This window comes from Calonectris borealis, chromosome 11 (genome assembly GCF_964195595.1).
Source record: "Calonectris borealis chromosome 11, bCalBor7.hap1.2, whole genome shotgun sequence".
In the NCBI taxonomy this organism is placed as follows: Eukaryota; Metazoa; Chordata; class Aves; order Procellariiformes; family Procellariidae; genus Calonectris; species Calonectris borealis.
Window position 1 is genome coordinate 3,694,058 of NC_134322.1, and position 14,167 is coordinate 3,708,224.

Consider the following 14,167-nt stretch of genomic DNA (forward strand, 5'->3'; position numbering starts at 1 on the left):
GCGCGGGACGCCTCGCCCCCCCACCCAGGCGGCCGCGCGGGGCCTCATGGGAGATGTAGTCCTAGGGGTGAGGTTCCCTCCTCGATCCCGCCGCATTGCATCATGGGAAATGTAGTCCGGGCAGCGTCGTCGTCGGAGAGGCTCCCGCCTGTTAATTCTGCTTCCTAAATACAGCACAAGAAACTATTTCCCTTGGGTCCCAGAAACAATTTTTTTACAAAAGCTTTTTGTGAAAAATCAAACTGAAACAGCAGCTGAAAACTTCAGGCAAAATGAAGCAACTTCGGGAGAGAGATGAAAACGCCGCCTTGTCTCACAGGGTGGTCTCAGGCAGGGAACAATGTGATGCATAAACATATACATTACCTAATCAAACGTATCCTTTAGACGTATCTCACAGAGGATGCACCTACAACTGACAGGTCTGTTTCTTTCAACTCACCTTCAAGTCCTATTTGTCACATACCAATTAAACGAAGCTAATTGATCCCAACTGGTCATTAGAGGAATGACTCAGAGATAGGAACACATCACCTGTCGCTCTCCCCAATTAACCTGAGCTGCCCTACAGCAAATTAGACCACGCTAACAGTGGATAACATGCACCGTGCTGCCCAGCAGGAATATCGAACAGTGTTTTTAATTTCTGCCAAGCTCTGGATGGATTTTAACCCTTGTAAAATACAGGTTTAACACCACCACCTACAGCCAGACAGCTGCTAATCTGAATTTAATCTGCATTAAATCCACCACTGTGTTTCCTTTCAGGAGCTTTTCGAGGGAGTTAGGCAGGAATAGCAGGTTGGGCTCTGGGACGTACTGACGTGCATCGACAGAAGCAGTTTGCCTTGCACTCGCACCTTACGAAAGCGTGGAGGGAACAGCGGTGCCATCTCCAGCAGGTACCGGTTGCTCTTTGCCATGAACACAGCTTTGTTACCCGGTCCAACAGCACATCCGGACCACTCATGGCAATAGGTGGTGATCTCGGCTCGCCCCTCTCAGCTTCCCCTTAAGCTTGGTGTACTGAAAATAAAGCAGTAAAATGCTACTTATGAAAAACCATTTGAATGAACAGTTTTCTCAGCTCAGAGCTTTACCTGCAAATGTTTCTTTATGTACAAAAGGCAGGCAGTAGTATTACACCTTCTAGCTTACCTTATGTAACTCAACTTTTAGCATAGCCTTGAATTTAGCTTTTTTAAAATAAACTTGGTTTGAATAGACCCAGCTGATGAAAAGACCTAGGTTTTGTATTAGACGAAAGAGCAAGTGCTGCACAACACCCGGATCAAGGGAGCGGAATAAAACCTACTATATTAAAAATAAGACCCCGGCTTGAAGACACGCCGTTTCACTCACCAGTGCTTTCACTGAAATCACTCGGGATTTCTCACATATACCAAAAAAATGACGCTCTCTCCCGCTGGATGGCAGTGGCAGGTCACAGTGACGTCTGCGCCAAGCAGAACGGCGGCAGAGAGCGAGATAAAGCACTACCAGAGACCTACCATGCCTTTTTTTGTAAGTTAAAACCCAATTCTGTGAAGAACCGGCCGAGCGGCGGGACAACGGCCGCGAGCGCCTCCTCAAGCTCTCCCGCCTGAGGGGCGACAATGGCGGCCGCGGCCCTTCACAGCCCGCCGACCAATCACCGCTCCGCCGTGGGGTCACGTGACTCCTGCCTCGGTAGCGATGGCGCCGGAGCCGCTTACTTCCGCCTCGGCAGCAATGGCAGCTTTCCACCCCGCCCGCGCTCCTCCCCGCCGTCACGTGGCCGGCGCGGGCGCAACACCCGGAAGTAGCGGCCGGCGGCGGCTGCTCCCGCTTGGGTGCGCCGGGGGAGGAGGAGAGCGGCGGTTCTGCGTCCCCGGGCCCTGCCGAGCCGGTGAGGGCCGAGCAGCGAAAGGGGAAGGTGGGGAGTCGTCACTGTGGAGACAGGCCTGCCCCTCTCCTCAGGGTCCCGGCCCGGGGAGGGGGCCCTGAGGGCTCGGGGTGCGGGCACTGAGAGGCCGGGTGGGCCCTGAGGAGACCGGGGAGGGGGCGCACTGAGGGGCCGGGTGGGCCCTGAGGAGACCGGGGGGTGAGGCGGGGTACTGAGGGGCTGGGTGGGCCCTGAGGAGACCGGGTGGGATCTCAGGCTCCGGGACAGCGTTACCGCTGGACGGGGTTGTGCCTGAGGGGTCGGGGGGCTATGAGGAGGCGGGGGGGGGAGGTGGTTATCACGACCTCTGAGGGGCCCTAGGCTGGGCGGGGGGCTTGGGGCTCGGCCCCGCAGGGGGGGCCTCAGGGGGGTTCTCAGGGGAAGGGGCTGCCACAGCCTGTGCTGTGAGGAGGAGAGCCTGGGATGAGGGTGCTGGGTGGGGTTTTGCCCACTTCTCCCTGCAAAGCCGGGGGAGCCGGCTCTGGTTGGGGAGGGGGTAGGAGCAGGGACTGGGGTCGCCGGGAACAGCGCTGGGGAAGAGGGGAAGGAGCCTGCTGCCATGTACTGGCTATCCATAACTCTTCTTCCCCATTGCCTGCATTTGGTGTTCATAAAGCACCCGTAGCTCTGGCGTCTCCCCTGCATCTCCGGGTGTTTGCCTGCAGCCCCCATCAGCTCTCAGTGCTGGTGTTGCTGATTCAGGTCTCTTGGCCCGTGGGAGTGGGCGCTGCGTGGCCAGCGCAGTGGGAGAGCGGCTGCGCGGCGGCCCCGGCTCACGCAGACACGGCACGGGGGAGAGGAGCGAGTCACCGCTCGTCTAATCCGCTCTGGCAGGGTTTCCTCTCTAGTGGCAGGATCAAAGTCTTTCTAAATCGATAACGAGTGCAAAGTGTTACTAGTGTAGTGGGAATAACTTACAAGGAGAATATTATCGAGTGCTCTGAACATGTCCATAAGTGATTCTTCCTTTAGAGGAATTATTTTTAAGAGGTTAGAGTTCTTCAGGTTGTTTGGTTTCACTGAAAATGAAACTCGGGTCTTTAGAGGCTTGGTTGTGAACAGCATCAGGTTCTTTGTGATTTGAGTTACCTTTGCTGGCTGATTCCTTGTTTAGAGTTCATGGTTCAGCTTTTCTGTGGCTGGAAGAGCACATAGTTATTGTTGACACAAATAGTTGTGTGTGCAAATGTAACGCTGCATTTCTGTGCCAAGGGAAAAAATATTGCAGTAATAGGACATTGACTTCAGCAAAAACTTCTATAATCAAAGAAAAACCATTTACTCTTGCTTTCAAAGAGGGGCAATCCTTAGGACTGGGGGTTGCAGATGTACCTTTACAAAAAGGGAGTGGGGAGGGGCGGGAATCAGCCCAGATCCTGGTGACCAGTGATTTGTTTCTACCAGTGGTAACAGGTGAACTGGGAAGCTCAAAATTGAGGCTTCAGATGGACTCTTAACCTGCTCTGGTGCGAGCCCAGGTATGCTGACAGGACGAAGTTCATCTGCATCTGTGCCTGTTCCTTACCTAGCCTAACGATAGACAGCTTTGTGCTCCCAAGTGATGTGCCAGCCCACAAATTACCTTAACGGTGCTGAAAGACTGAGGTGGCAGAAGGGAGGTGATCACAGCAGGAAGAGGTTGCTGACCCTTTATGGCAACCAGAATTATTAGCAGAAAGTCTCCCTCTCCCGTGTCTCTGTGTCCGTGTGGCGCGTAGTGTACCTGACCATGACTTGTGCTGCTTGGCCCTGCTGTAATACAATACTCAAAGAGAAGGTGTTGTTTTAAGGCATTTGCTGGAGTTTATTTCTGCCATAATTTTATCACACCTTGGTTTGCTGACTAGCTTTTTGAAAACTAGTTGATGTGTGGTTACGGAAAGGAATTGGTAGTCTGAACTGCTGTTTCCTTTCCCTAATGACCAGCTGTCCCCCTTAGTCCAGTAATGCATCTTTGTGCCTGCTCTGCTTTGCAGGTTGTTGGAATAGATATTTTTTTACCTCTGCTGTAATTCTACCTGCTGCCAGACTATGACAAAGAGCAGCATAGTTGATGCAAGCACTAAAACAAAGCCATGCAAAATTGAAACAATGGCCACACAGCTGAATTCTTACCTCTGACACCCTTGTTAGACATGAAAGGTGTATCACCTGCTCTGTGGAAGGTGTGTGTTGTCTTACAATTTAGAAAGTTCTTTCCCTTTTAAAATCCATGTTTTCTGTACTTGGGAAATGGCAAACGAAGACTGAAAGATGAGGAAATTGTAAATGACTGTTAATCCAGCAGTAACCCAATAAGACAGTTAAACCTGCACACCAGCAGCTTTCCTGCAGGGAGAAATGAATTGGAGTGACTCAGAGAACATACTGAGGTCTTATTTTATGAAGAATTAAGAAACAAAACCTATTGATTTATATTAGGCAACTGTTAAGCAACAAGAGCAAAAGTTGCTTTGTTTTATTATGCTCAGTGCTGTGTGTGAATGCATGAAAATAATCTCCTGAGGCAGTTGGCTTTCAGGGTAAAGCTATTGAGTCTGCAACTTCAACACTGTTTGATACCATCTGTTGTATACATGGAAGGTAATGGTCTCTCGCTGCTTTACAAAAAGTTAAATCTAGAAGTTAACTAAGTGTTTATTACAAATTAACGGAGTATTATAAGACCCTTTCATTATGTACGCTAGGACATTCTGACTTGAGTGAATTAGTGGCATGCCACTGTGGATTCAACTCTGAATCAATTTGTTCTGTATTAATTGCTGTGCTTCAAAGATATCTTTGTTGGTAACTCCTGACAAGAGTCAGCTTCTTTGTGGATAGAATTAAAACTTCAGGGCCCTTCTGTAAATTAAGCCTCCGATCAGCTGACGGTCCCGATACGCTTTGGGACTCCTTTGGGTCAGTTATGCTGAGATGGAAGAACGTGGCCTGAATACTTAGGCAGTAGGTTCATGAAATAATGTAAGTCTATTGTCTGAACTGCTGAATGAGTTGTATGAATATTTATTAGATATAAATTTGGAGTGCTTTATAAATTAAAAACGAACCGAAAATGTGCTTTAGCTTTTTAAGCCACTTACAGCCTGCAACACAGTTGTCTTTCTCTACAACTGTTACATGGGAATGCTGTTACAAAAGCATTGTCATTTCATAATTAGGCTGGTACAGTAAGGCAGCCAGGTGACTGCCTCTTGGGAGAATAATTAAATGGTTTGTGATGAAAACTGAGGATAAGTAAACTTGGCGTGCAGTCAGAGGGAGTACAATCAACTGATAAGGGCAAACTCACCCTGCAAATGCTTTATGTGCACGGCACAGCTTTTGAGTGCTGCCTTTGGTAAAGCTGTTATATTGATTTCTAACTTTACCTCTCTTTTTTTCAGGCTGACCTAAACTGAATTTTTTCAAAACATCATGGGAGAGATTAAAGTCTCTCCTGACTATAACTGGTTCAGAAGCACAGTTCCTCTTAAAAAGGTACGTACAGCTGTACTCAGCTTGTGGGTGAAATGTCTCCTCTTGCTTTGCAGTGGGGGAGACTAAGCTCTTTGGTTAACGCAGAACAGTTGTGGCTGTGCTAGTGACCTGGCTTATCTCCTGAACTGTTGTCCCATGTGTCATGTGAGTGCATGAAGGCACGCTCTTAATTTTCACATGCTTCTCGGAGGTCACTTCTGCATGTGGTGGTGGGGAGCAGAGCCTCGCAGTTGTGAGCCACAGCAGCAGTACCTGGCGTCCTGATGCCAGCCATGCCTGAGGAGGAGACTCCGAGGGGATAGTGCGTGCCGGGGACCATGTGCGTGGCCTCTCGCAGAGCTGCCTGTGCGGCCAGAGCCACCTCCGGCCATTCCTACCCATCGGCCTCAGGCTGAAGCAGAGCGGCTGAAGGCAACTTCTCGGCAGTCGGGCTGCACGCAGGGTTCCCGAGAGTGGAAAGATGGCTTAACCACGGTGGAAAAAAACAAGTGGTTTCTTCCGCTGCGTGTCCTTTAGATGACTTCTGCTTAATCACACTGGCCAGCCACTTTCTCCTCTCACTTGGATTTCTCCTCGTCCTTTCACTGAACCACAGGAGAGTGTTTGAGGTGTGCAGTGCTCCAACTTCTCGTCTCTACGTGCCGAGCGGCGGAGGGCATGGGGTGCAGTACTAGTACGTAGCTCCTGACCCGGACTAGCTCTCGCCTACCTTTGCAGATAAGGCTTGCTGGGGCTGTGGTTACAGGCTAACCTGCAGCAGCAGCCCAGACTCCTGCCGGACTGAAGGCCAGTCTTGCCTTTACACCCCAGCCTGCTGCTCCTGAAAGCATGGTCGCTCATATAACCACACAAGCTGAGCAGAGTCGGTGACCTGTCTTGATTTGGGGTGGTTTATAGCTTGTTTTTGTGCTGACTTCCAGCTGGTTCAGTTCCCTAATCTGGATGGCTGTGTGGGCTGCAGGAACACGGAGATGGTGCTGGCAGCAGAGGCAAAAGCAGCATTACCTCTTTCAATAGCAAGCTGGTTGCAGTTGGGCCACTCGAAAGGCACTGTGTCCTCAAACCTAGGGAACAACGCTTCAATGTGCCTAGCATTATTTCCACTGAGTGGTGTGTAGCTTTCTCTAAGAAATTACCTTTATGGAAGGGCTATAGGATTTTCCGTTCAGGGTTTCTCATTCATTTTTGGCAGTTTGTGTCTTCAGTAAATAAGAAAGATCCATTGCTGTTGACTGTGCATGCTCTGTCTAGGCTTTGACTGTCCAGCTTCTTTCTGTTTCTGGCCAGTACCAGATCTGCTGGGTCTATTTGTGCCATGCTGTTGCCTCCAGGCAACGCCTCACCGGGTCAGCGAAGCCGGGGGGCAGCATTTTGCATAAAGATGTGTGGGTGCTCCGAGGTGCTGCTTTATGGGATGCAGTATGGTAAATGAAAGGAGCTGGAGGTTGTGGTTACAGCGGAACGCATTGCTGCTGCCGTGGGGACTGTGTGACGCTGCAGCTGACTGCCAGGGGCCGCTGCCTTCAGCTGCTGCTGACTACTCAGGATTTCATAACGGGGACACGTGTAAACTGAAGCTGCTGGTGACCTTCAGACTAGGGAATACCTTACCCTCTTGAGTGATTCAGTCTACTCTAAAGTGATGCCACAGTGATGAGTGTGGGGTATGAAGGAGGTAGAAATAAACAAACTAGTCCTGGTTTCTGGAGAGAGAAGGGGAAAAAGCACAATTTGAAGATGTAATAATTGCTGAAGCAGTCTTTAGGGATACATTTGCTTGCATCATCCCCCCAAAAGTATAGGCAAAGTACGTGCAGTACAGAGGGAGGAATGACCGACCATCATTACCGCTGGTAAACACGCGTTACTGCAGTCAGATCGACCTAAGGATGCAGAGCCAGAGCTGGCTGTTTGAAAATGGGCTGAGATGTTCCTCCTGACAGGAGCAGGAAATGCCCCGCTCCGTCGCCCTTCCTGCTCTTGTCAGATATAGGAAGTACAGCACAGAAAATAACGTCTTTAAATTAAGGCTTTAGCTTTGCCTGTGAGCCTCCATTTGCATACACCACTTGGTGTCTTTGCTAAGTCCTTCCTAAAAGTCTTCAGCAGGGGACACCCTGGCTCTGCTAAACTCAAGGGAAGTTTTGCCCCTTGTTTCAATGCACTGCAGATTCTACCCTTTATGTAAACTGTAGGCGATCTTGATTGATCTATCAGAACAAGAAAAAGGCTGGTGACTATCAAATCAGCAGTGAACCACGCTGCTGTCTGCCTACGCAGCGCTTAGCCTTGTTTTGGAGCTGCAGTTAAACTATCCGGTATGTGGCTAAAAATCAAATAGAACAATTGTCTAAACCCATTGATTCATTGTCTGGGCTCGAGGAAAGAAACGTTATCTCTCAGCCTCTGTTCCCTTGGCGTGAACTAACTTTGGTTTTGTGATTTCAAGGAGTATGGTTCACCTTTGGAGATATTCCTAGAGGTAAACTTTGTAGTAGCCACGACAGCTACGCTGAACTGATCCAAAATTACTGCTGGAATAACAGCTGAGAAAGGCAAGGCCTGGAGCTCTCGAGTTGTGTGCAAAGGGTTGTTTTTGGGGGGGGTTGGGAGGGCTTTTGTACAAGGTTTATTTTTAAATGGTTTCAGTGGTCTGGAAGCTCTGGTATGCAATCTGTCTTATTTTTTTTTTGTAGAGACTTTACAAAACAACAGTATCATGTGATTTCTCACATGCTCCCAGAGCCTGAAATACTGGCTTTATTACAAGCAGATTTGTTAGTCAAGCAAATCTGATTTGTGATATGCTGTTCTCCTCTGATTCCCTGAGCAGCTTAACTGCGGTGATGGAAAAGCGAATTGTGCTTGTTTATTGCTATTCAAAAAGCTATAAAATCTTGATACAGAGGAGATGAATTCCCGCTGTGTGATGCAGGCTTTCCCCAGAGGTTTGTGCTTGTTGATCTGGTATGAGCTGCACGCTTTTGCTGGGTTGTAGAGGGTTGAAAGAGCATCCTAAATATACACAACAGTTTGCCTGTAGAACCGGCCCTGTAAAAACAAGTCAGGCTCCAGCATTGCTAGGAAAGATGACCTTTGTCTAATTTCTATACCTTTAAAGATACTAATTGTTCTAGGACTTCTAACTTCTGCCCTGAGGTGGGCACTGTATGAGAAACTGCTCATTAAGGATAGCAGCTTGCGTGCAAATAATCTGCTTCAGCCAGCCGCGCGTCCTAGGCACTCCAGATGCTCCCGAGATGCTGCCAGATGATGGAAGTGGTTTTCTTTCCAGGTCAGCTTTGCAGTGCTGCTTTGGGAGTTGTGCGCGTCTCTGTTTCTGGCAGCTGGCTGTAACCGTTTCAGATCAATAATTTGTGGTGTTAGCTGCTTAATTCAGTAGGCTTGCATGTATCCAGACCTGTAAAATCTTCTGCATGCAAACCTAGATGGTTGTTTAAAAAGCGGCCCCCGGAGGCAGTGCTGGCTCTTCCAGCCTACGGCTGCTGCCCTCGTACCTTGAACTGACCTCCTGGGTCTCCCCTGGGCCATGCCACGGTGGCTCCTTTCCCAAGCATATTTTTCTGCGTGTGGAATGTTGCATAAACCTGATCCTTTGGGACACAGTCTTGCTGTTCCCATGATTTATTTCTGTATGAATTTTTAGATCCAGATGTACCATCGTTCTGACTAAGGCCCTCTGAGTTGAAATCCAGAGCAAAGCATTGCAAACTTTAACTAACAGCACTTCCTCAGAAAGGAAGAGATATTTTTTCCAGGTGTAATTTCTGAAGTGCAGTCCATCACTGTAAAACCGACATAATTCATTACTTTCAGCACTTGCACTGTTCTCCAGTTGTCTGCAGGATGAGCTCCCATAAGACACCACGTATTGTGCTGCCGCTGACTGCGCAGTGCAGCGTTCGTTATCCAGCTTATGTCAGGACACACAAAGCATTTGGTCTGACAGCGCTGGCCGCAGTTCTGTTTCCAGCAGTATTCACAAAAACATCGTAATTCCAGTTAGTAAACAGCCTTAGAGAAGGCGGCTATTGTGAAGGAGAGTAAAAGATGGTCTTGTTCAAAGGGGTCTTGAACATTATAATATTTACTAGGTGACAGAAGTTTTGTAGAAGCAACCCTGGGAGCTGGCTGAAGAACCTCATTTTCTTGTGTGTTTCTTCTCCCCTCTGTGCCTCTCTTTTTCCAGATAATAGTAGATGATGACGACAGTAAAGTCTGGTCGCTGTATGATGCAGGACCTAAGAGCATTCGGTGCCCACTCATATTTCTCCCTCCTGTAAGTGGAACTGCAGATGTGTTTTTCCAGCAAATTTTGGCGCTGACTGGATGGGGCTACAGAGTTATCGCTGTGAGTATTCTCAGTCCTGTGTCAAAGTTCGCATACATTTGTGCTTGTTGCTCTAATCAGAGGTTGGATAATGAAGATGAACTTCTTAGTGTTGACTAAGGAGAATCCACAAAAAAACTGCTTTTAAGTTGTACTCCAGAGTCTGTAGCGTGCAGATCCAGGCTGAAATCTGTTGGTTTATGGCAGCGTTTACCCAAAGCCTTGTGCATAGACTTTATTAACTTCTTGGTCTGTTTTCTCCCTTGTGTGCCCTGGACACCACTCATCTTTGCCTCCAGCTGGATCTTTGTTAGCCATGAGGCAAGCGTATGCGTTCGTTCAGGGTTTCTGGGTAGGGCTGGTGGATAACCTGGTTCGTAGCCTGCATAGCTGCAAATGCTAAGTCACTCCATCTTAAAATCCTAACAGCATGCTCTTTTGTGGCTTCTCAATTCCTGAGCTGAACTGAAATGATTGATTTCTACAACAATATTTCTGCTAAACAGTATGGCTTTGGGAGTGCTGTTACATCTCTTGCAGTAGTTAATGATTTCTGTACCTGCCAATTTTACGTGCTACAAAATTGCTGAAGAATCATTCCAGCCTCTTCTCCCACTGATTACAGAATGAAGCAATGCTGCACTTTCCCCAAGCTTGCTCTGCGGTACTTTCAGTTGTGTGTTTTGTGCAAGCGAGGGGGAGGTGTCCACACTCTCCGGCTGTAGGGACCTTGCTGAGGAGCTTGAGCCTCGTGATACAGGAGAGGCAGGCTGCTATCTTGAAACCTTTAATGTGAGAATCGATACGACTTTCAAGCGGACAGCTGACGGGTGCTGATCAGAGACCAGCTTTTTCTAACTTCGTATTATTTTAGTTGCAGTATCCAGTGTACTGGGACCACCTCGAGTTCTGTGATGGATTCAGAAAACTCTTAGACCACCTTCAGCTGGATAAAGTGAGTGCTCAGAGATGGGGAAGTGGATGTAGAGTTGCAGTAAAAACCTAATGTTTGAAAGAGTCTCGTTTAAGAGCGAGCATCTAAAATATGACACAAAAATGTAGCCTATAAATAAAGAGGCTGTGTTGCAATTTTACTTTTGAAACAAGTTTATTTTTGAAAGTGAATACCCTTGAAAATTGTCATACTTGGCCTAAATTCAACTGCTGTTCTAGGCCTATTAAATTGTATTGGTTAACTAGTTTTTCATGAGATCCTGTGGAAATTATCCTTCCTAACTCATGTAGTACAGAATACCAGAATAAAGTATCTTGGATTGGAATAGCTATTGAAGACACAGTAAAATGTTTGCTTTTTTCTTAACCTGATGAGCAAGCAGAAATTTGAACTGTGATCTGGAACACTTCCTTTTTTCAGTATTTCTCACATTTATATCACACATAAAACCAGAAGCTGTGAATAGAAGAGTTTAATTCTTTTAAAAACTGGCTTATGAGGACAAAACTTGAATGACTTATCTTTGTAATGAAATGTTGTGCTTAGAGGTCACTTATTTCACAAGTGTAACATGATCTGTTTTTTTTTTCCTTGAATTAGGTTCACCTTTTTGGAGCTTCTCTGGGAGGCTTTCTGGCTCAGAAGTTTGCTGAATACACACACAAATCTCCCAGAGTTCAGTCTCTGATCCTGTGTAATTCCTTTAGTGACACTTCCATCTTCAATCAGACATGGACAGCAAACAGGTGAGGAAGACAAAGACAAGCGATCAGATGCGTAGTGTTAATCTTTTTGGAATGAAATGTCACGCTGATCTGGTTGGACATGTGTCTAACCTGTTTCCAGCCTGGGTGTGGGAGGTGCGGGATGGAATACTTGTGACTTTTAAAGCCATGCCACAAGGAAAATGGGAATTTTCACAATTAGGAGTGTGGAATTTGACAGACGAGTCATCCTGTGACCCTCTGTGCACGTGTGGTCAGATTTAAGAACTCTGCCTGTTTTCTAGCAAAACCATTTAGAGTCAGAAAAGTGTTATTCACTGTTTAAAATACACTCTTGCAATGTAAGACTAACAGCTTCCCAGAGCATTTCAAGCACGTAGCTGCAAGGTTTTCCATCTCTGTGCTCTTGAAGCTTCTTCAGGATTTCATTTGAAGTTAAAGCACAAAGTCTGTGCAAGGAAGGGGAGCGCTTACAACAAAGCATCTTAATGTTAGAGTCTGGGGTGCTTGAAGGCTGTTACATCTTGTTTCTATTTTAGCTTTTGGCTGATGCCTGCTTTTATGCTGAAAAAAATTGTCCTTGGGAATTTTGCATCTGGTCCTCTAGATCCTGAAATGGCCGATGGGATTGATTTCATGGTGGACAGGGTAGGTAGCTGTGTACTCTAATGGCTGTGATGTCGATCTCTGTAGATTTACTTAGCAGGAGGCTGTAGGTATTTCTGCTGCTTGCTTCATTTACTTACCCAGAAGGGAGGATTAAGGGATGGATCTTTAGCCAGTGTTGACTGTCACAGCCCCAGCAATGTAACTGACGCTGTGACCGTCTACCTTACGGTTCTGTTTGTTTATGTAGATCAGAAGAGACGTAGTGAAGAAACTGAGGCGGAAAAGGAGAGAGTGCTGGGATACGTCTGTAGGCCATGCTCTGGAGGCAGGAGCTCTGACAGAACACGTTTTAAGCATTTGTCTCGTGCAGAGAGATACTAAGTTGGAACTATAATCTTCATCTGATGTGCAGTCATGTTTCCCTTTAAAACTAACTTCTCTTTGGCTGTACTGTTAATATTGCATTAACTTCCTGCAGTGAAATGTGGTGTTAATCAGTGTTTCTCTCTACTGAAAGCTGGAGAGTCTGGGCCAGAGCGAGCTCGCTTCAAGACTTACCCTCAACTGTCAGAACTCCTATGTAGAACCTCATAAAATTCGAGACATCCCTGTGACCATTATGGATGTAAGTTAATCTCAATGTAATCCTTTTTTTTTTTTTTAAAAAAAAAAAAAAACAACAGTTTCCTGCCCTTGGCAGGTGGGGCCTGGATATTCTGTTAGCAATATTTGCAGCATCTAACTTCATATTTAGATAAGCCTGATTGGGCAACACCGTGATGCCTCTTCTGAGGTAAATTATGAATTGGATATTCCGTGCAATAACACAGACATATGTTTACGTATCACAGCGTTAGCTTTCTAGCTGCCAATGCCTAATGTGTTTGCTTGTTTTCTGTTTCGTTAATGCTGTTCCACAGAGAAGCTGAGAATTGCTTCCAGGAGCAGCATATATCCAGCCTGATTTAACGAGCAAAATCTGATTAGATTCAGAACTAACTGCTGTGACTTGTTATGTAGGTGTTTGACCAAAGCGCACTTTCGACTGAAGCAAAAGAAGAAATGTATAAGCTTTATCCTAGTGCCAGAAGAGCTCACCTCAAAACAGGAGGCAACTTCCCCTATCTCTGCAGGAGTGCTGAGGTCAACCTATATATTCAAGTGAGTTTCTGCATTCCAACCCAAGCTACCAACGCGTAGAGCTGAAACATTAGGAGACTCCTTTTCTGTGCTTGCTCTTGTTTCTTAACCTGCCTGAGCTCTGTTCGCTCTGGCTCCCAGATCACTGATACAGAAGGGCAGGGCTGGGAGCAGCCATGCTCACGGAGGGCTGGATCTGGGGGTTTGTCTGTTGCCCGTTTCCTCTGTCCTCTCTCTGAACTCTTGTACTCCAGAGCCATGATTTCATCCTCACAGCAATTACTCAGAAGGAACGTTTCTCTTACCAAAACCTTATGCTTCTACACCTGTGTCAGTGTTGTTTTCTGTGTCCGACAGATCCATTTACTGCAGTTCCACGGTACCCGTTACGCAGCCATCGATCCCTCCATGGTCAGCGCAGAAGAGCTGGAAGTCCAAAAGATCAGTCTTCACACCAGCAATGAGCAAGAAGAGCCGTAGGTTTCGGAGTGCCGGTGGAAAGGAGGAATGGTTTGGTGGTCTTCCTGTGTACGATCAACTGTTCCCGCTCTGCCTTTTTCCTTGTGTTGGCCGATTATCACTGTGTGATTCCAACAGGATCAATCGTCAGTGAACTACCCGCGGGCAGTAACCTCCAGCAGTGTGATGGGATAGATCTGTTTAATTTTTAGTCTTTGAATTCAAGGAAGCATCTTTTGAAGACCACAGTTTTAAAAACAAAGACATTTTTGCTACCAAAGTCTTCACTATCATGTTCTTAAACAGAACAGTATTTCTTTTTATATTTTTCACTCAGCTGTGTATATTGCCACATGCAGATTGTGTACTTATAAGCTGACATATATTTTTGTTGAATATTTGGTTTGAAAGATGTTTAAGTGCCAATGTTGCCATCACTTATTTGCTTCGTATGTTGCGTTGTAAGTTAGTTTCTATTTGAAATAAAGCGTTTGAATTTTTAACTTTCTTGCTAGTTTAAAAAT

General features: G+C 46.7%; 1 protein-coding gene and 1 long non-coding RNA gene across 4 annotated transcripts; one reads left to right on the forward strand and one right to left on the reverse strand.

Annotated features, from left to right (window-relative positions):
- Positions 1-715: 715 nt before the first annotated feature.
- LOC142086605 (uncharacterized) lies at positions 716-1,659 on the reverse strand. The gene is made up of 2 exons (XR_012675194.1): positions 1,363-1,659; positions 716-1,026 (listed from the first exon to the last, which is right to left on the reverse strand). It is a non-coding gene; the product is annotated as an uncharacterized LOC142086605 (long non-coding RNA).
- Positions 1,660-1,773: 114 nt separating this feature from the next.
- Positions 1,774-14,146, forward strand: SPG21 (SPG21 abhydrolase domain containing, maspardin). Of its 3 annotated transcripts, none has more exons than XM_075159810.1 (9): positions 1,774-1,888; positions 5,311-5,404; positions 9,615-9,776; positions 10,630-10,710; positions 11,311-11,456; positions 11,975-12,083; positions 12,562-12,669; positions 13,065-13,205; positions 13,542-14,146. In XM_075159810.1, the coding sequence occupies exons 2-9, from the start codon at positions 5,342-5,344 to the stop codon at positions 13,662-13,664; spliced, it is 933 nt and encodes a 310-aa protein (XP_075015911.1). In that variant the 5' UTR covers positions 1,774-1,888; positions 5,311-5,341; the 3' UTR covers positions 13,665-14,146. The 3 variants fall into 3 exon arrangements, with proteins under 3 accessions (XP_075015911.1, XP_075015913.1, XP_075015912.1); XM_075159811.1 differs by having other exon boundaries at positions 1,827-1,915; XM_075159812.1 differs by lacking the exon at positions 13,065-13,205 and having other exon boundaries at positions 1,784-1,888; positions 13,542-13,905.
- Positions 14,147-14,167: the final 21 nt, after the last annotated feature.

Bases quoted from the DNA above. Each gene is read 5' to 3' on its own strand.
- SPG21 (XM_075159810.1), top strand. From the start codon at position 5,342: ATGGGAGAGATTAAAGTCTCTCCTGACTATAACTGGTTCAGAAGCACA. The intron at 11,457-11,974 runs GTGAGGAAGACA...TTTCTATTTTAG, and splicing joins CAGACATGGACAGCAAACAG to CTTTTGGCTGATGCCTGCTT. The intron at 13,206-13,541 runs GTGAGTTTCTGC...TGTGTCCGACAG, and splicing joins AGGTCAACCTATATATTCAA to ATCCATTTACTGCAGTTCCA.